Source organism: Dicentrarchus labrax, unplaced genomic scaffold, assembly GCF_905237075.1.
Source record: "Dicentrarchus labrax unplaced genomic scaffold, dlabrax2021, whole genome shotgun sequence".
NCBI classification, from domain to species: Eukaryota; Metazoa; Chordata; class Actinopteri; family Moronidae; genus Dicentrarchus; species Dicentrarchus labrax.
In genome coordinates this window covers 12,737,153-12,764,539 of record NW_026136724.1, presented here as the reverse complement: position 1 = coordinate 12,764,539, position 27,387 = coordinate 12,737,153, and the positions used below count along the sequence as shown (strand labels likewise).

The 27,387-nt window shown below is 39.4% G+C and overlaps 1 protein-coding gene across 4 annotated transcripts in view; it reads left to right on the top strand.

Moving 5' to 3' along the window:
* The first annotated feature begins 13,405 nt into the window (after nt 1-13,405).
* Nucleotides 13,406-27,387, top strand: part of LOC127358806 (ninjurin-2-like) — a 31,048-nt gene continuing 17,066 nt past the window's right edge. For 2 of the 4 annotated variants that reach the window (XM_051392245.1, XM_051392246.1), the window contains exon 1: nt 13,410-13,776. In XM_051392245.1, the coding sequence (XP_051248205.1) occupies nt 13,681-13,776 (96 nt within the window). In that variant the 5' untranslated portion in view covers nt 13,410-13,680. Of the gene's footprint in view, nt 13,777-27,387 lie in introns of all 4 variants that reach the window. The other 2 variants (XM_051392243.1, XM_051392244.1) reach the window with 2 other exon arrangements.

Here is a 27,387-nt window from a genome sequence, read left to right as displayed (position 1 = left end):
ATTGGTCTAGCAAGTTATTTTCTGCAATAATTAATTGTATTAGCCTAGGTTTTTAAAGTAATTAATTAAATATGTATATGTAAATTATACTTTTGAAATATATACATGATTTACCTAAACATTTTAAGCTAAAAAACGTTTTTAAACACCTTATGAACATATTTAAAATACAATAAGTTATTAGTAACCTATTTATTTATGTATAAAAATCATCCATACTGTCTCACTTACAGCACTTCAACAGTTACCGCTATTATATCCAGCTAAACTCAGCGTACATTCTTCTTAATCAATTAACCAATATGCTGTGTGCAAGTGGAAGCCAAAACAGAGTGAACTTGTGCTCCTGCATAAATAAAAACCAAAATGCTGCAACAGTCAGTAATAAGAATTTTATGTTGACAGGTCAAACCGGAAGCACTATTGTTTATTCTGCCAGTCTTGACTCTAGCAACCAGAGGCAAACTCCAGTATCCCTAGTTAACAGCTGCAGTGAAATCCAGTGCAAGTCGTTCATCATGCTTTTATTTTATGTCTCTTGGTCATGTTTGACGTAGCCATAGTCTGCCTTCCTAATTGATGCTTCTGTTTGTGTGTGTGTGTGTGTGTGTGTGTGTGTGTGTGTGTGTGTGTGTGTGTGTGTGTGTGTGTGTGTAGTGTGCTAAAAATAAAAATAAAAAAGTCCTAAAATGTCGTTTGGAGTTTTTTATTTCTCTGATTAACTACAATTTTAGTACAGTTTATTCAAAAAGGAGGGAATAACCAGAAATGTATAGATAGATCATAATGGGCATATTTATTATTACTTTTTGGTTTGGCTATAAAAGGTTAAATGATGATGACTTTATTGTAAGATCAAGTGTGTTTTTCTTGCATCACAGCTGTCATCACAGAGCAAGAACAAGAAACAAAGATACACTGGCCTATATTAAACATACAAACACAGAAGACAGTCAAGGCCCTTCCACGTGCATTTGATCTCAGTTTAAGCCCCGTATTTAATTTTAGGATTGACTGGTGCACAAAAGAGTGCTTCAGTCTAACCTTGTTAAATCTTGAAAACCTGTATCTTCGGTTGGACGGTAACATTTGTATTCACTTTTTAGGACATACTTCAGCCCAGAGATGATGTTGTTAGTCAACATTAATCTATCATTATGGTAGGCTGATTCATAGAGTTTCTCAAGGGGTTAATTTTAATTTAGTGGAACAGTTTTGACTTTAAAGTACTGGACAAACATTTGTTCAGTAAGTAAAAAGTTTCCCAATCAAAGACCGCACGGCAGAATGTAACCATAGTTAAGAATCTGACATTTTATCCATCAATCAGCTCTACACACCCTGATACTGAGCTGCTTCGCCTCAGGGAAGAATAATCAAAACAGCATAATGGTTTTAACCTGCTCATCAGTCGTGAAACAGGAGGAAGAGTTCCTGTACTATCCAGAATATTTCCCAAACCCTGATGATCACACGCACACTATTGTTCATTTTTTTCTCTGCTGGGTCTTCCTGTTTGTGTTTGACAGCAGGGGTCCAGACTATATACCGCCAAGGCTCTTGAAATGAACACACACCAAAGAGGGATTCCCCTGATTACAGCATTCCTATGATATTTGCTCACTGACGTAACTTTGAATAAATAAAACCATCTCTGTAAAGAGCGACCAGCCTGAGATCCAACTGCCACCTAATCATCAAATGACCTATCAGGCATTCAACTCTTTCACTGTTTCATTTTAAAAAGTTAAACGTTGAACTGTAACTGTATTGACACAGAACCAGAGCTTTTGTTCTCAAAATGTAGGCTTGTAATCCTCCTTTTTGTTCAGAATAATGACATATTTCCTCTGAAATTATGAGGACTTTTACATAAGCACACAAAAGTTACACAATAACCTTTTTTGTTTGACCAAACTTTGTATCTTTAATGATTAAGAAACATACCTCACACTTGTTGATTCCTCCATATACTATTGTGAAAATGCCATAAAAATCACCACTGCCTATCGGCTGCACACCTTACTGACTAATGTATATAGTCATTGCCGTATCTTATCAAATATAGCCCTTATCTAAGCTTCCACTGTTAATAGCCAGATAATTTGCTCAGCATTGCTGCTACGCAATCGGCAAACACTCCTGAAATGATAAAGAGCTGCTATGGATGTTTTAATACCTGCGACTCTCAGATACTCCAGCGTTTGTTAAGAAGCAGGCAAACACACTAACGGGGTCATGGACTTGTTGTTTTGGATCTTCACATGACCACCAGGAGATTAATGTTAGCCTGTGTGTTTCAGAGCAAATCATTCAATTTGGGTCCTGGTGCCTGACCTGAAAAGTAGTACGGTGTGTGTTTGTCTGTGTGTATGTGTGTGTATGTGGGTGGGGGTGCTCCTTTGCTTGTGTGCACACATGCTACACATGTTTATCCTGCACTTTGCCTAAGGCGGTGAAACTGTATGCGAGGTTTCCAGAACAACATGACAGCAAGTCCGAAGTGAAAACACACAATGAAAACATTGAACGCAAGAAACGTACATATAGTATATTTACAACCAACAACAGCTATTGTACGGTTTTACCTTTAATCTGTGTGTGAGATTCTGATCCATAAATACAACCAACCTCTGGCTTATGGATTGGACAACATTTTTTCTTGGACATTTCTTCAGTACACACACACACACACACACACACACACTAGACACGCCTCTACCTCTTCCGTTAGTAAACTGTACAACTGCCCCTAACATGAAATTATGCTGTCAGAATGAATGCTTTATTCTCTACTCTCTCTCTCACTTTGTCCTGACCTGTACCAGAACCTGAGTTGACCCAAAGGCATAGACAGACCCATATTGGGCCCAAAGTTCAATGTACACAGGACTGATAGTGAAACACACAGCAGCCACACCCGAGAGCGACAGCTGTCTATGAAGCTGCAGAACATGAGGCCTCAGTAAGGTGACAAGAGGCCTGAGCTGCACCATGATAAGTCCACATCTCTCTCAGCTCCTGTGGGAGACATCCAGACCTCTCTCTGTTATATTGTGCAACTAATTGTAAAAGAGAATAAACAGGTGAATTTTAAAGGGATAGTTAGACACATGAAGTGCACTTATTTGATTTTTGCTCTCATATCTGTTTGGTGAATATAATGCTGTAGCCTGAGGTCCAGTTAACTTAGCTTAGCACAAAGACTGGAAACAGGAGGAAACAGCTAGTCTGGCTATATCCAAAGGTAATAACATTGTCTTAGTAGCACCTCTAAAGCTCACTAATAAACACCATTTGTCTCTTTTGTTTAACCCGTTCAATAACCAAAGTGTACAGATTCCAGATTTTGTTACACATACAGAACATATCAGTGTGAATAACATTTTTAACACTGTCACACTGAACATTTATATTGAACTGTCTCACCATGCTTGGGTCTTAATGTTATTACCAAAGTGAGACATTTCTGGATTGTATTTAAAATATACATTATAAGCTCCTCATATGTTTCTGTCTTGATTTCATTTATAAAAAAAGAATCACTAAGTCACAGTACTTGGTATGTTCAAGGAAGAAACAGGTTGTGTTTGCTTGTTAGCCTGACTCACGGCACAAACAGCTGTAATTAAATTCATTTCACTCGCTGACTTGATCAGTAACAAAAGTGACATTTTAACTTCTTCCCTTTTTGTTTTTTGGTTTTCCCAGTCACCTAGTTTAATCTTTCTTGCCGTAAAACACGCTGTTATCTAAACTTCAATCAGTTTTTGATGTGTTTAACTTGTTTTTCTACCTTCCACAGAAGTCTCTGATGGAGTTTGAGATTTGTAAGGAAATATGTTTTAGGATGAAAGATAGAACAGAACTTACGTAGACTGTAAGCTATTGTCCGATGAATAGATGACTGAAGTCATGCCAGCACTAATGCCTGCCAACCTTTAGCAGTCATGTTTACATTAACAAGTGGAGTATTATTCTGACTCAAAAACAGGATACCATTCTCTTCTTAAAGCTTATTTAATATCACAAAGACAGCACAGTTTGCAAGGAAGTCGTGAGTAAACTCATAATTTCTTCAAGAAAAAGTTTTAGTTTGCATAATTGCTCCCTGCTTTTCCTCCCTTTGGCTATATTGACTCACTCAAAAAATATGTTATAATATATTATCTTCATGCCTCACTGATAAAAGGCATTTCGAGAACATCTTCTTTTCAAATGTATTTCCACTTTAACCTTTTTCTTGAAGAAACATTATCCTGGATCTAAACACTGTTTATTCATTTGCATTTACACAGGAAGGTTGTTTAAAGTGCTGTAGCGCAGTAGTTCCTCTCTTTACTCACATTATGATACTAAGCGCACTTCCTATGTATTTAAATGGATGTGTGCATGTGGATGTCTGGTTCTGGTCCTGCAAAATAATAAGCTTAGAGAGAAGCATAAGCCAGAATATGTAGAGGGGAAATATGCAAAGACAGCCTGCTGACATGGCAGTGTGTGTGTGTGTATGTTTAAGCGTGTGTGCAGTTCGACCTCTCTCATATCAGTCATGCAATCTTGCAAACTCTTCTCCAGTCCTTCAGCTGTCATCAATCAGCTCCGGATGGGTGAATTTTAATGTTGCACTGAAACAAAACATGTCTATTAAAATTTTTGTATATTTAGATATCTTTCAGTCTATTTGAACTTCCCTGATATCCCCATTATTGCTAAAGGTCACAGTATTACTTCCATTTCTCTGTGTCTCTGTGTGAAAACCTGTCCAACACTCTATGATTGGTTGTCTGTCCCTCTTTTTTCTGCACGTGTGTGCTTGTGTGTGTGTGTGTGTGTGTGTCAGTCAGTGCAGATTAGAAAAGTGACAGATATTCTCTTCTGTTAAAGGACAAAATATGACCTATGTTGACTGAGCTTACTAATGTCAGTGAGAATTTGTCCTTTTTAACGAGTTACAACAGGTTTGAGAATTCAGCTCAGGTAGGGAAATTAGGCCTCTCTCTCTCTTTCCCTCTTCTCTCTCTCTCTTGCTGTGTCTCTCTAAAATGAACACAGAGGTTCTTCTCTTTCAACATCTATCTCTGTTCCAACTCCCTGTCTCTTTTCCTTATCGTCTTTTCATCCATCTTTTCCTTTTTTTTTTACTTTAACCGGACACTATCTGCAATCTATACACTAGTTATCTACCTGAAAATCTAAACCCCGAATGTCAACCACATAATTTATCTTTCAACGCACACATTCTTCTTTGATGTCTTCTCATCATCTCAGCCTGTCATGTGTGGCATGTGATTTTTCGTGCTCCCCTGTCCTACAGAATGCTTTCGAGATTCTGAATTCTGAATCTAAAACAAAAAGGACAAGCTGTGCAGGGCAAGGAGTAAATATATCTAATATACAGAACCTCCCTGGCTTTGTGAGAATTCAGATGCTGGCTGTGGGTGTCTGCAGTGGGAGGGATTCAGCTATTGTTTTCATTATTTGAAAAACAAAAAACAACAAATGGTGATTTAACAATTCAAATTAGCCGGAGAATGATTCAAATCACCTGCTCCTTCTCCTGGATCCTGAATTAAATTTTCCTGCACTCGTTTAAAGCCTAACATTTGACTTATTTCATGGCCTTCTACCTCCGCTTTGCACACAGACAGCTTCTAAATTCAACAAGTGAAGCAGCTGGTTGAGTGCCTTGATACACGATACCTCATCAGAGTTTCCTTGAAGGAGGGAAGAAGTATTAGAGTAGTTTCTTTCTTCTTCTGTACTGCATGCGACAACTTCACTCAAGTCTTGAATTATGACTGGTATGCCAGTAACTCGTGTGTGCTGCGGGTGTCTTCGGATGTGCTTTAAAGGATCTTGTGTTGCAACAATGGACCTGTCATTTCCCCTCTCTGCGATGCTGCATGCAGCTCTCGCTTTGTGCTTCGATGTGAGTGTGTGCTTGTTGAGATGAAAGTGGACAGTCGTGCAGGCACATAATGCGTGAATCTACACAGTGCATTGGAGGATATTCATGCGGATATTTTTGGGTGAAATTTTAGGAAATACCCCCTTGTAGAATTACTGGTACATTTACAGTGAAGGGCATTTCTTCATTTTAAGAATTCTGTTTTCAAGAGAGCAAACCTTTGCTTGTGGCCTTGCTGTTGATGCCGTGGTTTATGCACATGGACATACTGTTTCTAATGAACATTTGAATAGTGTTTTAATTTTGGGTCTTTGCCTCAATATTGCAACAAATATGATGATATATTGGTAGTATTATACAGGAATATGCCCTCAGCAGTGAAGACGGGTCATTCAAAGTAGGTATAATATTATAAAAGAAAGTTAACATATCACATGTTCTTAACAGCTGTGGCATTGTACAGTGTGGAGATCAGTGCCAAAACACTGAGCAGTACATCTTTCTACCAGATAGTGTCACTAAAGAGTCCAGTCTGTCATGCTCAAGTAATGTCAGATTTCACCTGATCTTACAGTAAACTTTCATTATTTCACCTCCTCATTTTCTCCTTGGCTCTGTGGTTCCATATGTCTCCCCACAGACCTGTTAGGAACCCATTATTCTACTTGGGCCAAACAAAATATATCTACACATGTTCTCGCTCCCCCTGGTAACGGTCCAAATTGGAGGCAATTAACGAAAATGAGGGCTCTCTCCCTGCGGGCTGAGGAGTAAGTTAAATATGACATGGTGGTTTGGTTCTGAACTGTAATTATATAAGAAGGGAATGCCTGAGGAGGAGAAGGGGAGGAGAGGAGAGGAGAGGAGAGGAAAGGAGAGACAATTGCGATTAAACAGATTGTGATTAAAGAAAAGAGAAAACCAAAGAAGATAATTACACACTTTGATCTAGTCCCATTAGAAATTGCTTTGTTTGGCCATGTTTCTAACTTGTTCTAAATCTATTTTAATATAATGGCTTGCCTGTGGGACAAAAGATAACCACAAATAATAATTTGCTGTTTGTTTTTACCTTGGAACTCCTTGATGGGTGGGGTTAGATGCATTAGGTTAGCTCAAATAGTCAGGGACATTAGTGGTAATACAAAACTATTATCAAATCGTGAGTATTTGCAAACATTTGATCCCAGAATACAGGAATTTATCCCTAAAAATCCAACAGGATATAACTACAGGAACCCAGCATTATCAGCACGCGTGTGACTGTCTGCACCAGTGTGTGTTGTACCACATTCTGCACACGCCATACAGACCACAAGCGTCATAAATTCTGGCCTACAAATGTAGTTATTATAGTAATAAAATAACACTTTTCAGTCAGCTGCTATTTCTTTATATTACCTCCTATGCTAAAATGTGCAGGTGGGTCAACAAGTGGCTTAACCAGGCATGCATACAATTAAAATTGGAGTGCAAAGGGGCAATGAGTATTTGAATGACAACAGAAAATGAGAGTATGCACCATTTTCTGGTTATCTGTAGTTCCTCTTTAAAATCTAATTTCCTGTTTCCCAGGAAAATAAGTAATGTATTCCTGGGAAGATTTTAAAGCCACAAGAAAACATCCAACCCTGGTGTGATGTGTGTGTGTGTGTGTGTGTGTGTGTGTGTGTGTGTGTGTGTGTGTGTGTGTGTGTGTGTGTGTGTGTGTGTGTGTGTGTGTGTGCGTGTGTGTGTGTTTGTGCGCCCTTAATGGTTGTAAAAAAAAAAAAAAAAAGGGGTCAATTGTCATTTTAGACTGAAATTTTAGTATTTCGAGCACAACAAAAGCAGTTTCACAATATGAAAGAAGCATTTTATTTTCGGGTATCACACGTGCACATCTGTGTAATTGCTGGCAGTCTATCTCTCGCACTGCCTTTTTTTTTATTAAAGCCCTCCTTCAGTGACTAAATCATTCGAATGTCATTTGTAGCACCTTTGGGAACATCCAATCTCCATAAATTGGTGCAACTAGTCCTTATCTTATAAAAGAGTTTAATGGGTGCAGCAGGGGTCCAGCGCAGGGGCACACATTTATTATTAAGAATCAACTGCTGACCCATTTTCCCTCATAACAGTGCTGCTTTCTACCAGCTGTGCGTCAGGACCAGATTCTCTTCAGTGCTTTTCCTTAAAAAGTCTTTCCTTAGTCTTGAATGTGATATTCTTGATGAAGGTATCTGAATTTTACACAGGGGCCCCTGCAAAGTTGTGTAAAAAATAAAGTGAATGTTATAAGATATTAAGCTATCAGTTTTTTCGTATCTGCATTCACAGATTATATTCAAAGGTCCAGTGTGCAGGATTTAGAGGCATCTTTGGTGTAGTTGCAGACTGCAACCATCTCGCCTCACTCTCCCTTCCAAGTGTGTAGGAGAAACTACTACTAAAAACACAAGAGCCCCCATATAGAGCCAGTTTTTGGTTTGTCGGATCTGGGCTAAACATGGAGTGTCAGATGATATGGCCTGGCTTTATGAAGTGGTAAAGAACAGAAGACTCTGTCCCTGCAAAGGAACACACATAACACCCTGTAAAACCAAAACTTGTAGTTATTTTTCAATGTTTGAACAGACAAGATATAACATGTGAACACTGAGCTTTAGAAGTGCTGCTAGGCAGATTTCTTTACCCGCCGAGCTAGTTGTTTCCATTTGTTTTAACTTCTTATTCTAAACTAAGCTAACTGGTTGCAGCTTCATATTTAAGGGACAGATATGAAAGTCTTAAAAAAACAAAAAATGAACATTGGTGTCATTAATTTTCACTAATCAATTCAATTAAAGTCACAAAGAGAACTTAATGTTTCTCTGTTTAGCAGGAGTAGCTTTACATGTCACTCATGTAGAGTAAAGGGATCATTTTACTGAACAGCAATGGAATATGTTGCATGTTTTGGTCCTAGAAAGACACTGGGGAACCTATAAAAAAAGCATCACACACACTGTGCAGGTGAACAACATGAAAGCACATGTGCACCTGCTCGTCTGTCAGTGACAGTAGCACTTTGATCTGTGCTGTTAGTTGCACCCGGATCCCAAGGTACCCTGCTCTTTCGCTTGTGTATATTTGCATGCGAATGTGGGTGTGATCATGTGTGTTTACATATCTGCTAGTGTGTATGTGCAGGCACGTGAGTGTTTGATCTGATAATGTGTGCTGTTATCAGCTGGTATCAGAGGCTTAGATGTGCAAAGTTGCTCTTTTAACTTTAGAGTAGCTGGTGAGTCAGTGTCTGTGTCTGTGTGTGTGTGTGTGTGTGTGTGTGTGTTTGCAGCAGTATGATGAAAATTCTTGGAGCATAAAGGCCCTTTTATCATCCCCAGAATGAGAGACTGGCACTGTCTGGTTAGTGTGCGTTACTATGTGCATGTGTGTATGCAGCCAGAGGTAGAAAGCGAGAGGTAAGCGCAGCCTGGTACTCAACTGCTGAAGCCCCATCTTTGTGTGTGTGAGAGAGAGTGACACACGACCAGAGTACAAATGAACGAGACAAAGACTGATGGCACAACAGAGAGATAGAATGACAAAGACAGACAGAGGATTGTATGTGTCCCTGTCAGTGTCATTACACAAAGTGTCACGTGTCACCACAGCTGATTTCAAGTCCTTTGGAAAAGGTCCAAGTCTCAAGTCGTTCACAACATGTCCAAGGAAAGCCTCAAATCTGTTAGTAAGTCTCAATTGACTGTTTGCTAAGCCCTGCCAGCTATAGTTACTGTTGCTATGCGTGTCAACCTTTATGTTCTCACACCCAGTTTATAAAGATAGATAGAGGCAGATTTACCACTCAAAATACATACTTTTTGAAACAATGAGTCCTAATTTCAAATAGAAGAAGATAAAAGCACTCGGCTAATTTCTAGCCAGGGACCTTTGATTTTGCTGGCTATGAGAAATGCCTCTAACAGATTGTATTAGCTGTAACTAGCAAAGCAATTATGCTAACATTAGTTAAATAACTTGGATGAAAATTCTGTCTAGTTATTTAATGCTTCTAGCTGACTCATTTTAAAATGGGAACCCTGTAAAACAAGTCTGAAATATGACACTCATATGGCTACATAATATTATCATACAAGACCAAGGCTAAAGCTGGAAGGCAAGAAGTTAGCATCCACTGACTGATGATTCGTGTGGAAGACATGGAAACAAAGAAACAGCACTGTTCTTGTATTTCAGAGTATTAAAAGCATTATGGGGGGAAATGTAACAAGTTATTTTGTTCTAACATAACCCTTTGTGGCTGCTTGGCTTATAACACTTTGTTTCATTTTCAGACAGGATGTTCGCAGTTATCATTACAAGAGAAAAGGCTAACACTATCTTGGGTAAAGAGTTAAACCAACTAGCCTAACTCCGATAGCATCCAGGACCGACTTATAAATTCACCATGGATGGGCTTATTGCGAACTAGGCTTTGTTTAAACGTTATCCAACAAATAATGTAGTGAGTGCACACGTCTTAGGCACGTGGACAAATCCAAAGCAACATTACAGTTACATGATTGGGCAACCGCACTTGTGGGGTGAGGTTTTGTTTCATGCTGAAAGTATTTACTGCGATAAAACCTTGTCTCTCTCACATTGCAGCTTGAACTGCTTAATTAAAAGTCTCTTTATCTTTGCAAGGAAAAGATGTTAGCGGCTTACAGGCCTTAATAGTGTTTTTTAAAATAGCATCGCTTTCCCAACAAAGTTAAGACAGTCAGTAAATTTAAAACAGCGATGGTTTTGATTGAGGTCATGCATTTGCACTTATTATATAAACCCCATTATTTCACTTACCTTTCCCCTGCAGCTTGGTGTTCACAAGCGTAAAGTCATTTTTTAATGCATTTAACACATGACCACAGGCAAATCACAACTGAATTCTGCTTGCATGGAGTGCTATTAATAGCTTTTATACACAAATGAAAGTTGCTCCCATTCAGGAGAAAGAATACTGTACATAAAAACCCTGTGTAGCAGGTTTTGTAGTGTTTCGCAACACCCCCCCACAACTTTGTTTTCAGTCGAGCAAAACTGCCACATCAAAAGCAGAAGCGGCACAAATCCCCTAAAGTCAAGTCAAGTCACATTTTATTTATATAGCCCAAAAAATCACAAATCACACATTTGCTGAAGGCTTAATATAGATAAAAAAACATTATTGAGGATTAAACAAATGACAGGCATAGGCTTTATAGCTTTCACATAGGCCTATACATGCTAAAACCTGTCAAGAATACTATTGATGAACTTTTAGGTGTCCTAAAGTACCTGTTCACATACGTGTACAAACCAGAGTAACCTTTTCTTGAGCAGGATGACTCACTTAACCAGCTGTCTGTCAAGACTGCCACAGAGGGAGTTATGTTGTTTTCCTTAACTGTTTAATCTACGAAGCATTTTTTCTTTCTAGGTAAACTATATTTGGAATCAATTAAAGACTCTCTGTTTCAAGGAACCAAAGATTGAAGAGGTTTGGCAGAATAACTAGTTTCTAGTCTAAATTTTGAGTTTCTAGGAACGATTAGGGAAAAAAATCTGTGGGCAGGCCGGTTTGTTTTTAACCTCTCATTTAGAGATCAACTTGGAATCTCTTGCTCAAACAGTCCAGCAATACACGCACGTCAAATGGCCCATTATGTGCCACTGAATAGCTACAAACCCCAAATCCCTGAAAGACGGCAGAAGCGTAATTCTGGAAAGCCACAAAAACAAAATTACTTCTCAGACAGTGTCAGCTGACAGTGGGAGAGTTCCTGGAACCTTGTCCATGCAAATGAAAAAACTAAAAAAGAAGTGAAGGGGGGGGGATGCTTCAGCATTTACAAATTGAAGACAGCAAACACATTATTGGAGAGAACATTGACAACAGCTCAGTCCCTTAAGATGTCTCCCAAATAAATGCCACACACACACACACACACACGTTGTTCTGTACATTTGTGCTTGTGCTTTGTGCCAGAGTTATATAGCCACTATTGGTAATATTTTAGAACATATTAGAGAGGAGGGTGCTTCAAACAGACGTCAGGGATGATGGATATTAATCTTTACAATGCTTATCTCAGGAAATTAATTACAGTGCTGTTCAGTTCTGTCAACAGTTCATGAAACCTGGATGCAATATCATAAAGTGACATAGACGTATAGTGTAAAACTGATTGGAAATATAGGCGATACACCAACTCCCTGCTTACAAAATAGACCGCTCCTTTTTCTCCCCCATTTGACACATGTCTTTACAAAGTGGGGCAAAGGTTTGCTGTGCCGACTGTGTGCGCGATGTTCTGTTCAGGTACACTTAACCTAATGAAATTCCTGCCATTGAGGTGATCTTTTTTTTTTAGGATTATGAGCTTGCAGCAGTGTGTTTGATCACTGTTGACAACCACCCTTCCCTTTTGTATTTGAACAGGAGACAAGCTTTATGTCTTTTCTGCACGTTTGTGCGCATGTTTGTCCGATGTTGGTGGTCTGGTGTGTGTGTGTGTGTGTGTGTGTGTGTGTGTGTGTGTGTGTGTGTGTGTCTGTGTGCGGAGTGTGTGTGTGTGTGTGTGTGTGTGTGCGAGTGTGTGTATGTGCTGCATGAGAAAAAAAACAAAGAGAAACAAAGAATTCATGTATAAATGTGTTTCATTTGTGTATTTGTTTGTGGGGTGTTATTTTTGTGTCCACTTAGAGCCTTTGTAAAGCTTTTTTCTGTCTCTTCTCAGTTCCCCATCTTTCTCTCTTCAAAGTCAACAGCAACACATTCCTGCGTCTCCTCAGTCTCACAAAAGGCCATTCAACCATCTAATCTAATAAACCTTCTTCTTCATTTTAAAACATTTTATTTTTGTAGGCTACTGTGTCCTTTACATTCATTTTCTTATTTTCACATTTTCAGTGCTTCTGGGAAACGTAACTTACATCAGTCTAATCACCGTTTACATTAAAGCGACACTGTGTAACTTTTGAATGAGGAGATAACACATTCTTCCTCTCACACATAACATTTTTTACTCAACTCAGTACACTAAAAGGGGTTTTGCTGATCCAGCCATACTTGGTCTTGGATGGCCAATAGCTTATGGTGGCTAATGTTTGCAAACTTTGGCTAGATACAGCTGTATGGATGGATGTTAAAGGGGCACTTCACTGACTTATTTTTTTATCTGGTTTTCAGATATCTGTCACTGTGCACATGGTAGCTTAGGTCCCCAGTTACAGAGCCCGGGGTCCCCTGGTTTAGCGAGCTGTAAACTCCTAACAGTGGAGCCTCAGTGCTTTTACAAGAAGACATCTGACCTCAGTTAACTTAACAGAAATACAGCAGAATGTTTTTGTTGAGCAAACAAGCACAAATAGACCCAACTTGGTTTGTAGTAGTTGGTCAAATAGAGTCATAGACAGGGACAAGACTAATTTAACACTTTATTTGCCTGGTTTTCAGTACGATGGTTCATTTACAACCGAGATTTGGCACAGAGGGAGAATAGGGAGACAGAACGAGTGCAAAGTGAGAGAGAGAAAGAGAGGGAGCGAGGGAGACCAGGATGGGGGTGAATAAGCCATTTGTTTGTCCCTCCGCTGTCCTCCCTGGCCTTGCCTGGTGCTTGGTGCCTGGCGTCCAGGGTCATTTCCTTTCATAACGACCACTGCCATCCTTGCATTAGCATTTTCACTGCTGTGGGGGCAACACTTGAGTGAGCGAGTGTGTGTGTGTGCTTGGTTGCTTGCTTGTTACGGGCCTTATTATGCAGGGACTTGGGAAGACTGAGAGAGGGGAGCAGGGCCGAGACATCGACCTGACATCGCTGAGATCCACCATGCCAGCCAGCGGGCCCCTACAGGTTAGTGCACCCGAAAAGAAAGAAAGAAATGTGTAAAAAAAAAAAAAAAACAAAGAGGGAGAGAGACAGAGAGGACAGAAATAGAAAGAAAGAAAACAAGATGCATCTTTCTGACTGTTTATGATTCCCCTCTTTATCTTGCCCTCTTCCCTTCACTCCTTCATCTCCCTGTCTCTCAGTCCTGGTCTATCTGAGACTGAATTGCTGTTCTTGTCTTAGCTTTGCCGCAGAGCTGTGGTATGTCCTGTCTATGTGAGAGCTGGGGATCAGAGGGTTGCTGTGCGGCTCTCTGGGTTCGACTGAACTTCTATACTCTATTCTGAGACCAGGTTACGATCGCAACATCCATCAAATATCAATTAGGGCCTGGGTGCAAAGGCTAATAAAGTCCTCTAATGCAGCAGCGGGTCAACAGAGCAGCTACTCACTAATGCCACAAAAAATGGGTGAAGGCAGGGTTGGGGACCTGATGTATTATTTTGGAGAAGGCATTTTTACAAACATCCTTTTTCAAAACATATTTAACCGTAGTTTCTTTTTAAAATATATTTAAATACTCAAATGTTTATTTTAGTTGAATTTTCTTTGGCATTGTTCAAAACATTTTTTTTTTCTTCAAATAATCATCTGACTCATCATTCATTACAGTTATAGGAATGCAGACAGCCTCCCTAACACCAGGGACTCACCAACCCACACAGACACACACACACACACACACACACACACACACACACACACACCCTGATGTCTGTTGCGATTCATCATCTGTATCAGTGTCAGGGCCACCAGTATTCCTGCTCATAAATCAGTTATTGGTATATTTAGCCACACAGTCTCCAAACAAAGTGCTATTACTCAAGGCTCTCTCTCTTTCTCTCTCCGTTTGTGTGTGTGTGAGTGAGTGAGTGAGTGAGTGAGTGAGTGAGTGAGTGAAACATTAACAGATGTGGGAAAAAAGGTGTACAATAGCTGAGTGGGCATATGTATACATGTTAAATCCACAGTAAATACACATAATCACAGTAATCTTTAAAGTGTTGCAGTGGAAATGAAACCCAAACCAAAAACTTCCTGACTTCTTGTCGTCATTTTAAAATTGTATTCATTCTGTATTGCTGCTGTTGATCAAGAAGCAAACTTGAAGATTGTGTATGTGTCTTGTATCTAATGTGTGTTAGATCATTTAACATGATTGTTGTGAGTGTAGCTTCTTGTATCCAAAAGTCCTATATTCAAAGCTCAGTTTCGTTATGAACTTTACCCAATAGCAATGTTGCTCAGTAGAAATCTTTCATCTATAATTTAAATTCCTGTCAGCTGGATTATAGTTGCAACAGTTGCATCTTTTTTATGTAGCGGTGAGGGAAAAAAAGCTTGTTTACCTGCTTTCTAACCACCTCTAAATTTACCACTCATGAATGCTGGTTCTGTTCATTCATTTAACTGAAAGCAGTTTACACTGGAATCACACACTAACACACACATAAACACACACACTTTCAATTCCTGAATTTTCTTCTCCTGTTTGTAGGAGTCACTCTTGCATATGCTGCAATATTACCATTTATGAAAATACAGCGCAATGCACAGTATGTATATCTGTAATGTCGGGGATAATTTGTCATAAAAGAATCTGGTGACAGCCTTTATTGTTGCTAATGTATTCGCTAGTGTTTAGTGTAACCACAGAAAGCTGTTACAGTAGCTGAAGCAGAGACCTGGTGCATATTTTGGCAGATATTACAAAGAATTCAAGTGACTAACGTGGATTGATGGAATGATGACAAAGACCACCATGACTGCTGGCAGAGGTCTTGCTCCCTTGATCGCAGATAAGCTGAGAACGTATATAGCACCATTTGGCCACCATCAGCCACTAGCTGGCTGTACTGATCATATCATGTGGCTCAGAATGTAAATGTTTACAGTCACAGATGCCAAGTCCTTGCCACAACTATTCATTTAAACTTCGACAGCTTAATCATATGTTGACAGATATGAAGAGAGAAATGTGTGATCCCCAGAAAAGCAGAAATGAGTGTCTGTATGTGCACGTGCGTGTGGGTGTTAAAGTAAGCATGTGTGTTTAGGAAATCGCTCTCTCAGCATGATACACATCCTGTAAGTAATGCCCACTCAAGCTAGTGGTTTGTGACTGATGCTATCATCACTACATTATGGATATCTCATATGCCTTTGCCATGTTGTTTTAACAGACAGATGGATGGCCGGTTGCTACTGTACCTAATGGTGTGAAGATGCAGCAGGTGTAGCAGTTCAGTTTATGACACTGATTTTCTCCTTTAGAATACCAGCTATATAATTAGATGTGGTTTTCCTGAATCTGAATATGAGACTTCCACTGGTAATTTATAGCCACTCTTGAACATACGGCTCATTCATATACTTGTATAATACTGCAGCCAGTCTTTAAGCTTGTTGGCATCACATGGGATCTCTTAAAGGACCAGTGTGTAGGATTCAGTGGCAGCTAATGGTGACGTTGCAGGTTGCAACCAACTGAACATCGCTCCATCTATATTTGTATTTCACCTGGGAATGGGAACAGTTTGTGAAGTGTGTAGGAAGAAATACTGTGGCTGCAAAACTAGCGCAAAAACGTCCAACCAGTGTCCACAACGATTCCTATATTCAGATGTTTATCCACAAAACAAAAAACATACCTGTGAATATTATATTTAATTTCAGCCAATAGATCCTCCTAAATGTTACACCCTGGACCTTTAACAGTTTATAGTATGTTTGTAGCAGAAACAACCATTTTGGTTGACAAAAACATGTTTATTCACTCAATAGCTGCTCTGGATTTCCAAGGGTGTCACATAATCTTCTGCAGCAGTTAGAGCTGCCTAGTTGTTTTGCTGTTTCCAAGAACAAGAATGAACTGTTAATCACAACCATGCTGGTGGTTTTTCTTGCCTTTTGGACTGAATGATTTATTACGATTCATGAAGACATTTGTAATAACTTTTTTGGAGCTTTTTATTGCCTTTAATTGATAGAGACAGCTTGAGAGTGACAGGAAAGGGGGGAGAGGGAGGGGATGACAAGCAGGCAAATTCCAGTGTTCACAGCCATCTTGGCAACTTATGATAGTGAAAAGCTGGTTTTGTACTATGTACCATGGCTCAGTACTCATAGTCCACCTTGAATGTCTTGTGGTGCTTAGTATTGTTAGGGTATATATTTTAGTTAGAAATTATCTGGACTTAGCCTTTAAGTTTTATTGGCATATGAGCTGGCTCTGCATAATCTCCTGTGAGATGAAACCTTTGTAGGACCATCACCAAGTATATTTTGATGCTCACAGATTTGTACTTGCTCTGCTTGATTTTCGAACAGGTCACTTAGCCTCTGAGTTTAAGACATCTTCTCAACATCCTGACATAATGCACTCAACATAGCTTCAAATCAAGTCTAAAGGAAAGCGTGAAATTTGCTGCAAATGGATTCATGAGGTTTTCACACAGAGTCTGTGTGAAGCTGCCATGATGAATCTATTTCTATGGTGTGAAGACTTTACACCTCTAAGTCACTCTCTATGTATAGAGCTGAGCAACAGGGCGTGGAGGACTGACACAGAACTAATAGGAATCACACAGCCTTTCTAAGCATTGGAACCATATTCCAGAGCTGAAGACGGTGGTCCCTTAGTGGTTGAATCGTGCTTTACAAAATGAGAACAACACTTATCTGTAATATTTGTTTGCATACAATATCTTTGAGGGTCCTTCTAATAATCAATAATGTGAAATAGCCTGAAAGCGGACACTATAGACCGACATCTGGTGTCTATAATCTTTTCACAGGTTTTGTTGCCAATAATGCAAAATATCACCAGAGTCAACCTTTAACAAATAAAGATAATTTTGATGTAACTGTTCTCCATGCTTTCTGTGTACAGTTTTTAAATCTGTCTTGGATACTGGAGGAAAAACTTTGAGAAGGGGTATGTTGTTGAGTCACTAGAAAACAGTATGATCTTTCACACAGAACATACTCCCTCCACACCCACTCTTCAACTTGTGCAAATGTGTACTCTCATTGAATTCAATTCAAATAGAACTTAAAGTGAAATTCTTATTTTAAAAGCAATGAGAGTCCTTGGAAAGACTTAAAATGGCCATTTTAATTGAAAATATTTATAACAGGATGGTAGCATGTGTAAGTTTTTAACAGTCCTATCTTCTACAGTTGTAGTTGAGACTTCCCTCATATATACAGTTCTTATTAAGCCTTGTTAGCTGCAGCTCCTTAATGCACCCAGCAGTTCTGTAAAGGAACGTGGAATTGATGCCGTAGTGGTGGGGTGCGAAGCACAAAGTAAAAGATGACAGCACAGCTACCCTGCAAACATGGCAGTTATATTTTGGAGAAATCATTTCTTGCATGTGAACAAGCCTGAACTGGCTATTGAATGACTTTGGCAGAGAGATGCCAGAAGGGCAGGGTCACTTTAACACGAGTCTTACATGTCACTCATAATACCCACATATTAATAGATGATCAAAATAATAGGTCTACGTTAGTCATGACAATGGCAACAACTGTATTTAACTGTATTCTCAGGGGTTGCTCTTCCTATATTTTTCTCAAAACAACAACCGGAGGACTTTTTCTTTTATTCATCTGTTTTAGTGTCTGGTGCTGCGTGTCCCTCCGTGACCACTGTCCCTCTCATCTCTTTCCCACTTATCTCACTTCCCAGAATACATTGCTGACTCTCTTTGACATTATGTGTGTGTGTGTGTGTGTGTGTGTGTGTGTGTGTGTGTGTGTGTGTGTGTGTGTGTGTGTGTGTAACCCCGTCTTGCCCCCTACATGGCAAATGCCACATTCTGAGTGTGGGTGTGAAGTACGAAAAAGTGTGTATGTGTGTGTGTGTGTGTGTGTGTGTGTGTGTGTGTGTGTGTGTGTGTGTGATTCCGGGAACCTTCATCCGAGACTCTCTCATCTTTAAATGACAGTTGTTGTGTAATAGGTGTGTAATGTAATATTTGCTTTGTATGCCCAAACTATGGTACACGTGTTTCATGTCTTTTTACGTTTTGACAGAAACCGAATATATAAAGTGAACATATTGACCCAGTTTAGATCTTCTGCGGTACAGTAGCCTATATAATGTCCAGATAACCACATTGTGCCCGGTTGTGAATGGCTGGAATTCACAGTTGGCATCAGAATGTGTTTCAAGTCTGTCCCAACTGAATTGTGATCAGATTTAATTTCACCTGTCATCATTAGCAGATAGAGTTTCCTCTGTTGACATGGAGATGAATCTGTTGACAGGCTAGTTTTAGGACTTCTTGTCCCTGTTGGCCTAAAGGCAAGCATGACATAATCCAGGCTCAAAGTACACTTACTAGCTCGTTTTGAGCTTTCAACCTGATGAACACTGCGTGAAAACTATCTCCAAGGCTGGGAAATTAACTTATTCTTAGAAAAAAAACTCACAAAAATAGGGCCAAACAAATCAGATCTAAATTTTTCTCAAGCTTGAGGCCGATTCATGATTTGAATCATTTGCTTTTGGTTGAAACAGTGTTTTATAAGACTTAATACGCACTTCAGAATCAGCTGTGTTTGGGAGTTAGGTCTTGCCTTACCATCTTATAAAGTTGACAAGGCAGACCTTTAGCGTGATCAGGGAGTCAGAATGTGCCGGCAGAAATCCGATGCCAGTGTGTCCTCGAAGCATTCTAGTAAATTTGTGGCAGAGTTTAGAGCTGTTCACTTTGGATTAGCTCACCCATACACTGTTACACACCTGGAAGGGCCCTTGCTAAAGGGCATCTCAGTTGTGGGAATGGGGAAGATACAAGTGCTGCCCTTTCATCTAATAGCCAAGAGTTATCCTGCTGGTCCAGGAATCTAACCCTTGACCTTTTGGCTCACAAGCCTGCTTCTCTAGCCTGTTGTGCCAAGTGTAAATAGCACCTGTGTGAGGCAATGTCCAGTTTTATACAGATAAATATTAAAACAAGGTGTGAGTGTCTTAACTTGGCTGGCTCAAATTTCCTCTAGGGGGCTCAACAGTGAGGTTGTGGAAGTAAAAATCCCACACATATTCTGAATGGAGGATTTTGATTATTAGCCATATTGTCGTAACCATCCAAGGTAGACTCACCATGGGCTATGAGATTGTGAAATGATGGTGTTTTAAGAAAAACACGTTTTATTGGCAATCTCATGGAGAAGTACTACACTACAACTTCTATTTACACACTTGCAACAGGTTGTGAATTACCGCTACCACTGAATTCTACGATCGATTACCTTATGAGCATCCAGGCATTCCCTTTCTGCCATGCTTCGTTTTTTAGAGAAGTAAAGGTCAGTGTTTGTGAGGGCCAGCTTTTGGGTTCCTTCAGGGCCAGTATAAAGACAAGACTTAAAGCACTGTGGTGAGTTTTGCAGGCTGCCTATTAAAGTAGCTAACATTAGCTAACATGACTCTACAAGAAATTGCATGAGTCACACTAATCATGTTACGTTACACTACACACGCACGCACTACACAAACTACAATTAACAATATAAACACTGTAATGATGACAAAGATTCAATTCAAGAATAAGTGCGCTACTGTCATTAGGCTGGAAGTCACTGGATCATTCTTAGTGGTTTATGGGATGAGTAGTTTCTTCACTCAAAATAAACAAAATAATTATGCAATTTTTTTCTCTTGCTCCGTATCAAATGTTAATGGTCGTGATTCATCTCGTAGTTAGCTGGCTTGGTTCCAGGCTCTTCATACAAAAACTGAAACGAGTGAATGAATGGGAAATGGGCGGTCACTGTTGAACTCAATTATAGTCTTTTTTTAACGGCTCTTGGCAAACAAAGAAATATTACTGCCACCATCTGAGAATAGGTGTGGTTTAATGAAAAGACCTAAACACCAAATTAAACACACCCAATGACATACTTGGATTCCGGGCCTATTCCTTAAATCATTGCTGTTTTTCCTCCCACAGCGGTCTGATAACAGAAGCAGAAACACATGTGAATGCCGACACCTTCATTTTGCAATCTGCTACACTCACACACTGTTTTTTCTCACATTACTGCCAAGCAGAAGCTCGTGTTTCTGTCATTTATTGTGTTTTTAAAAAGTTCTGTTGGTTTTTCCTGGTTTTACTATCTACTTTTGAAAAGTCTGATTTTCAGTGGTAGAAAGATAGATGTGTGTGTCTGTACTACTTTTGAAAGGAACATTTCTAAAGTGGATGTACCCTTTCTTTCTTTCTTTCTTTCTTTCTTTCTTTCTTTCTTTCTTTCTTTCTTTCTTTCTTTCCATCCTCACTCCCACTTTTTCTCTGCTTTGTTTTTTGTTCTATCTCCAACTCTTTCCTTCTTCCTCATACTTTCCTCTTCATCTTCTCTCTTTTTCTTTATTACCCCTTTCCTCTTTCTATTTTTCTCTATTCCTCTCTTTCCTCTTCTTCCCTTGTCTGGTTGGGGGGGGGGGTGTTTTCTTTTCATTTCAGGGGGGAAATGACAGCTGACTCGGTTTGAATCTGAAACAGCTTTACGGGAAAAGAGCTCAGTTCTGCTGCTATTTGTGTGTGCAGAAACGTGAAAAGATTTTCAGAAGGTTTAGCGATTGTGTGTGAAAAGAGCCAAGATGAGTGGTACCAGGCGAAACTTTAGATCCCACCAGATATAAACAATTAGATTATCACACACACACACAGTCCAGTCTGTCTGTCTTCTGTTCTGTCTCTTTCAGAAACCCAAAATTAATGTGTCACAGAGTGAAAGACAGCGGATATATAAAGCACAAATATTCTCATCGCGGATGCACAAATCTGTTCCTTTACTTCCACTTGAGTAGGATTTAAAATCTTGACCCCAAAGTTATTTTTCAACCAGCGAAAGACTCATTTTCAACTGGCCCTGATGTATTTCCTAAAGAGATTATTTGTCAAACTAACTAAGCGATCATCCTTAAAACCTTGAGCTGATTGTTACACATGAAATAAATCACTCGCTGAAGCTTCAGGCCAACAGTGTTGTGTCACACATTTGTTACTCATCCACTTGTTCCAGTCGCATTTGCCAAGAAAGAACAGGAAACCCCCTCTCTTCTGCTGAGGCTCCCCTGCTAGGACACTATAACTCATAACACTATAACTCACAAATGTACACACACACACACACACACACACACACACACACACACATACGCAGACGCACATAAATCACCAATCCACACCAGAATTATAAATCCAAGTTCATCTTTTCGCAGACTTTCCATGTTGCTTTGTAATCACACCTTGCTCATAAAAACTCATGTAGCTGTTTAATGTTTTTTCTCAGAATTCATAAAAATATATTTATTTTCAGAGTGTTGCTCAACTGCACATGTAATCGTAAATGGTAAATGGACCTGTACTTGTACTTTCTAATGCAGCTACATGTAACTGCAGTGGTTTGAGGTGCCACACACTTCATTTAAATCTGTCACTCAGAGGTCTAGTGTACTGTGCACCGTGCTTGGATCACGGCCAAACACATATAGACACAGTTACCCACATGTGGACACACATCTGTGGAAAGTCATACACATAAAAATAGACATAAACATGTACAATCTCATAAACATATACAATGCTTTAGAGGCTGTGTGTGGTGGGGGTATAATGCATCAAGTCTGTGCGTTAAGTTGGAGTCAAGAGTGATATCAATCTTCTGTTAGAAAGCAAATAAGCTTGTTACCCCAAAAGGTTGAACTATTCCTTTAAGAGAGGCAAACAGGAGGGAAGAAAAGACTGTGAATTGAAAGAAAACACAGCAAGAGAGGGGGAAGAAAGAGGTAACTTGGCATGTAGAAATCAAGAGAAAAAAAGGTAATTTGGCTACAAACTGACACACACACACACACACACACACACACACACACACACACACACACACACAGACGCACAGAATCTGACCTCTTGTGTTTGTTGATAAAATGTGTTGCTATGCAGCAGGCTGCTTGCCAGTATGGAGTATGTGTATATGAGTGTGTTTATGTCAATTGAGGGCTGATCTAAGGGTAAATACAGACCTCGCTCTATCTGTGTTTTCCTTTCCTCCAGCACAAGTGTTAGGTCATCGGATAAGACAAAGTGTGTGTGTGTGTGTGGGAAAGGTCCCGGACGTTTATGTTTCTGGCCAGTCCTGTATGTGGGTTCGCAAGCATGTGTATGTATAAACTGTCCAGCTGACGTATGTACAGTGTATGTCTGTGAACATGCAAACATGTGGCTTGTATTGTTGTGTGCTTAGAGGTCAACATGAGTCCTAATGAGATAAAAGTCTTTGTATGTGGTTATCATTAGTTTATTAAGGTAGTTTAATGATATATAATATATAAAGCAATATAAACAATCTAAAAATACAACTTTAAAGCTGCTCTTATCAATGTATTTATATAAACAATGGATCAAGTCAAAAGTCACTCGTACTGACAAACCCACAGAGAATTATTGGGGGCATTTTAGCATCTTTCAGCTGGTTGTTTTGGCTCTACTCTTTTGATTATAGTAAATGTGATTATTCCCGGTGGTTCCAGATGCAGCAGACAGCGTGTGTCCTGCCAAAAATCCCCCAAAACCCTCTGTATGCTACCTGCGCAGCACTAAACAGCAGACAGACACAGTTGAAACAGAGCTGAAAGGACAGTGAATATTGGACTTGTATTCATGAGGTGGCGCCCCATGTGCTGGGGCTGGCCCTTTGGTTCAGAGGCCATATATATATATATATATATATATATATATATTGGCCTAAACAACCTTAAAGGGTGTATAAACATGCATCACAATATAATAACCTATACCTATAACCTATATGAAAATTCCTGTGTTGTATGTACCTATAAAAGGTGTTTTAAGAGACATAAGAGTATCCCTTCAAGCTCTGTGTATAAGCACACTTTACAGCATTATACAACCATTGCATGTTAGTTCAACAGAATCATGAAGCTGCGTGAGGTCATTTGTGTTTTTAAATGTGTTTCAGGAAAAAAAAAAACGAAAAGAAAAAAGTGGGAGCAGGGCAGGAGCAATGAAGGGAAAGAAGGAGTGGGGGAGGTGGGTGAGGTTCTGTCTTACCTCATCCAGTCTCGGTCACTGATGTCCCCCGGTGCCTGTGGGGCTCATGGGACTATTGTTGATTTCAACACAATGAGATCACGCTAAAAGTGAAACAAAGGCACTCTGTTATTAATTGTCCTCTGTGTGAAACCATGAAGGCATCAACAGAGTTTTAAGGGAATACACACTAATGAAAGTTACTTATTAGTGTTCAGTTAAAGCGTGTAACATTTAGTTATAAAAAATAATATATTATTCATAGATTCACCTGAAAATAAGACTCATTGTGTTTTTGTTACCTTAGAATGAGCTGTTTTTATCTACAGAGGGAGCGGGCCCTCTTCTACAGAGTTCACCATGTTGAACTGCCATGTTTCTGCAGTAGCTCAGATCGGACAAACCCGACACTGGCTTTTTTTGCGGGTTTTGTGGCCACTAGTTTCTCCTTCACAGTTAGAACGGGAGGGTGGGGCAAGGAGGTTGTAATCTGCAACTACGCCACTAGATGCCACTAATTTCTAAACACTGGTACGTGAAAATCGTTACATATTAACACACAAATTTAGCAGATCTTCTACCATTATGTTCTAGTAGGCTGTTTCATTATTTACCAAAATGCTATACATGTTTTTGTTTTTAAAAGGCAGTGAGAAAGGAGACAGTGTCAGCTTTTGGTGGGAAATCTTATGACATTTTAAAGCAATGTTGGCTATGAAGTTTTATTAGCGTCTCCATTTTATACTCAACAAATATAATGCAAGCAAATGCTTTGGCTGTTTACTTTTAATTTGTTACTTTGTTTACTTTGGCATGTAGCTCTAATATCACATGTTGTAGCTTGAACTTCCCCATGACCTTAAAAACTGTTTCACAGCATTTTTTCTTAGTATTCTGTCTACAAAAGTTTGCCCTGTGCAAACATTAAACATCATGTTTAAGACCCTCGGAGGACCTAATAAATGCCCTGCCTCAGGGTAAGTCACCTTTAGTGATCCATTGCATTTATGTTTGTGCCTATATGCTTGTGTGAATATCCGTCTGCCCTTTGAGCTCTTGAGTGAAAGTAAACAGCAATAACTTTTCTTAGACAAATAGTCATTCACCTCTTCTCAGTGCCACACAGACCCAATGTCACTGAGGGCCATCTAAAATAATAATATACATGAGATAGTTGAAGATAATAGCAATGCGCCATCCACCCTGAACCAAAATGACATGTTGTCTTTCCATGGCTCCAGACTGAAATAATAATTAGAGATAAGATAGATAGATGAATTGCCATGAGAGTTTGTACAGACATGTATGGTCCCCAGATGATGAATCTTACTAACTTTTGGGAGTCTGCAACCTTTCCTGTAGCGCTACCAACCGGTTAACATTTGTGGTTCAAAGTGAAATATCTTGACAATTACTGACTGGATTGCCTTAAAATTTGTAACAGATATGCAAGGTCCCTAGAGGATAAATTCTAATTATATTTGCATTTAGTGGAAAAAAATTCAGTGTTGATTGAAGGCTTTGACTTGTGGTTTTTGGTGCATGTCTGCTTTGTAGAGTATTCTGGCCCCAAGTGTCGGCTGGATAAATGCATCATAAACACCATCTGCTAACTGCCTGACAGTAAAGAAACCTGAGACTGAATGTAAATGGATTTAAACTGATAGCGAGGATGTGCATCTACTATATGTCTGTGAAAGCAGAAATCTGACGTGGCACTGAATGTTCAGAGGTTTGTCTCAGTGGAAAACTTCCATCATGACGATTAAACACTTTAATTTCCAACGGTGGAAGTATATCACAGTCGTGTGGTTATCTTAAATTACACGAGTGGTTGTTGAAACAGCTTTGATCAGAGAGGTCTTAGATCCATGCTGATCATTACCACATTGCCACAGCAATACAAACCCTCGTGGTAACCAGGGAGTTAGACGGGTTTTCTTCTGTTTCTTTGGCCATACATGTGCTGATAAGTATAAAAGTATAAAATCTGTAGAGGAAGTTCTTCACAGTGAGTTCAATCTTTACCACATTGGTAATAAAGTTATTACAGTGAAGAATATCATCATGGCTTTTATTGTTGTAATACATTTCCTGTATGTGTTCAAAGGCTACTGAGTTGCAGTAGTTACACAGGAGTGTTGTTTAAAATGGGGTAACATGTCATAAAGTCACTGGAACTAACACTGTGTGAATGTGTAAGTGCCTTGAGCCTGTTTCCTGAGCAATGTGGGCAGTTGTGTCATCATGACATGTTTAGAGGTATGTTGTGCAATTAGGAAGCGTGTGCATGTTTGCAAATGTTTGTTTGCATAATACATCGCTGTGTATATGACATATATTGCATAGACTCTCATAATCGTCTTTCAGATCACACACAGTCACGCATCACCTCCTCAGGGTGTGTTTCTATGTAAATCTTTGATACATATACCTGCGGTAAATCTTTTCACACATGACTTACTCGTTTCAAGCGCACTCTGCCTCTTGACTCACTGACAAAATTTGTTTTTTTCTACATGTCAGCACTGGTCCGTATGACTGAAGAAATTACCACTTGTTGCTTTTCTTCACACACATATATTACAATAACTAGATTAGTAAGAAGAACACAAAAACAGCAAAGTCAAGTACAGGTTCAAGTGCAAGTAAACACAGTAAGAATGAGACCATGACCTTGCTGCATGGTTGGTTATACCTGACTGGTTTAGCAGGCATCCAGGAGCAGGTGACTGATGTGTGCAGACGTGTGCGCTCTACTTGTAAAACATTTGGCTTCAGTAGGTTTCCACCTGTCACATCTCCAGTAAATACAATGTTGGCAGGGATGGAAGTGAAAACTGCCAACTTACTGTCGCTTTCTGTTATCAGAGTTTTAACAATGCTCTTTTGAGACTGTGATGGTTACGAAAAATATCTATATGTAACAAACACCATGTCCATTTATGCATGCAAATAGGTAAACTGGAACGGCAGGTAGGGTGGGGGGGGGGATAAATGAGAGTCGAAGACAGAGGGATAAGAGAGGTGGAGGAGTGAGATTAAATGGAGGTAAGTACAAAGGAATCTTACGTTATAACAAGTTTATGTCCATGCCGGACTGTTTACCTATTTATCAGTAATGTAAAACTATTAATAAAATCAGAACTATATTTTGATTTGTCTTAGTTTCAGATTACTTGGCTATCTCACTGGGTATATTGGTACAATTTAGGTGACTTAATGATACATTTCTGTAAAGTTTTGTTATAGTGCCAGACATTTTTTTTACCAAACTCACAGTTGATGTTTTTCAGTAAAATGAATCTTTTAGTACAACTTTTTTCCACACTGTTTTTTGTTTTCAGCGTAGGGTATGTTTTCAATCCTAGGCAGTGTCAGTATCGTTTCGGGATGCTGCCCCGGCACAAAACATCAGCATTCGTGGAACTCAGGAAGCGGTAATGCCCACATACACACAAACACAGAGGAAGGAAGTGTGTGTTGTGGATGGTGATGAAGGCCG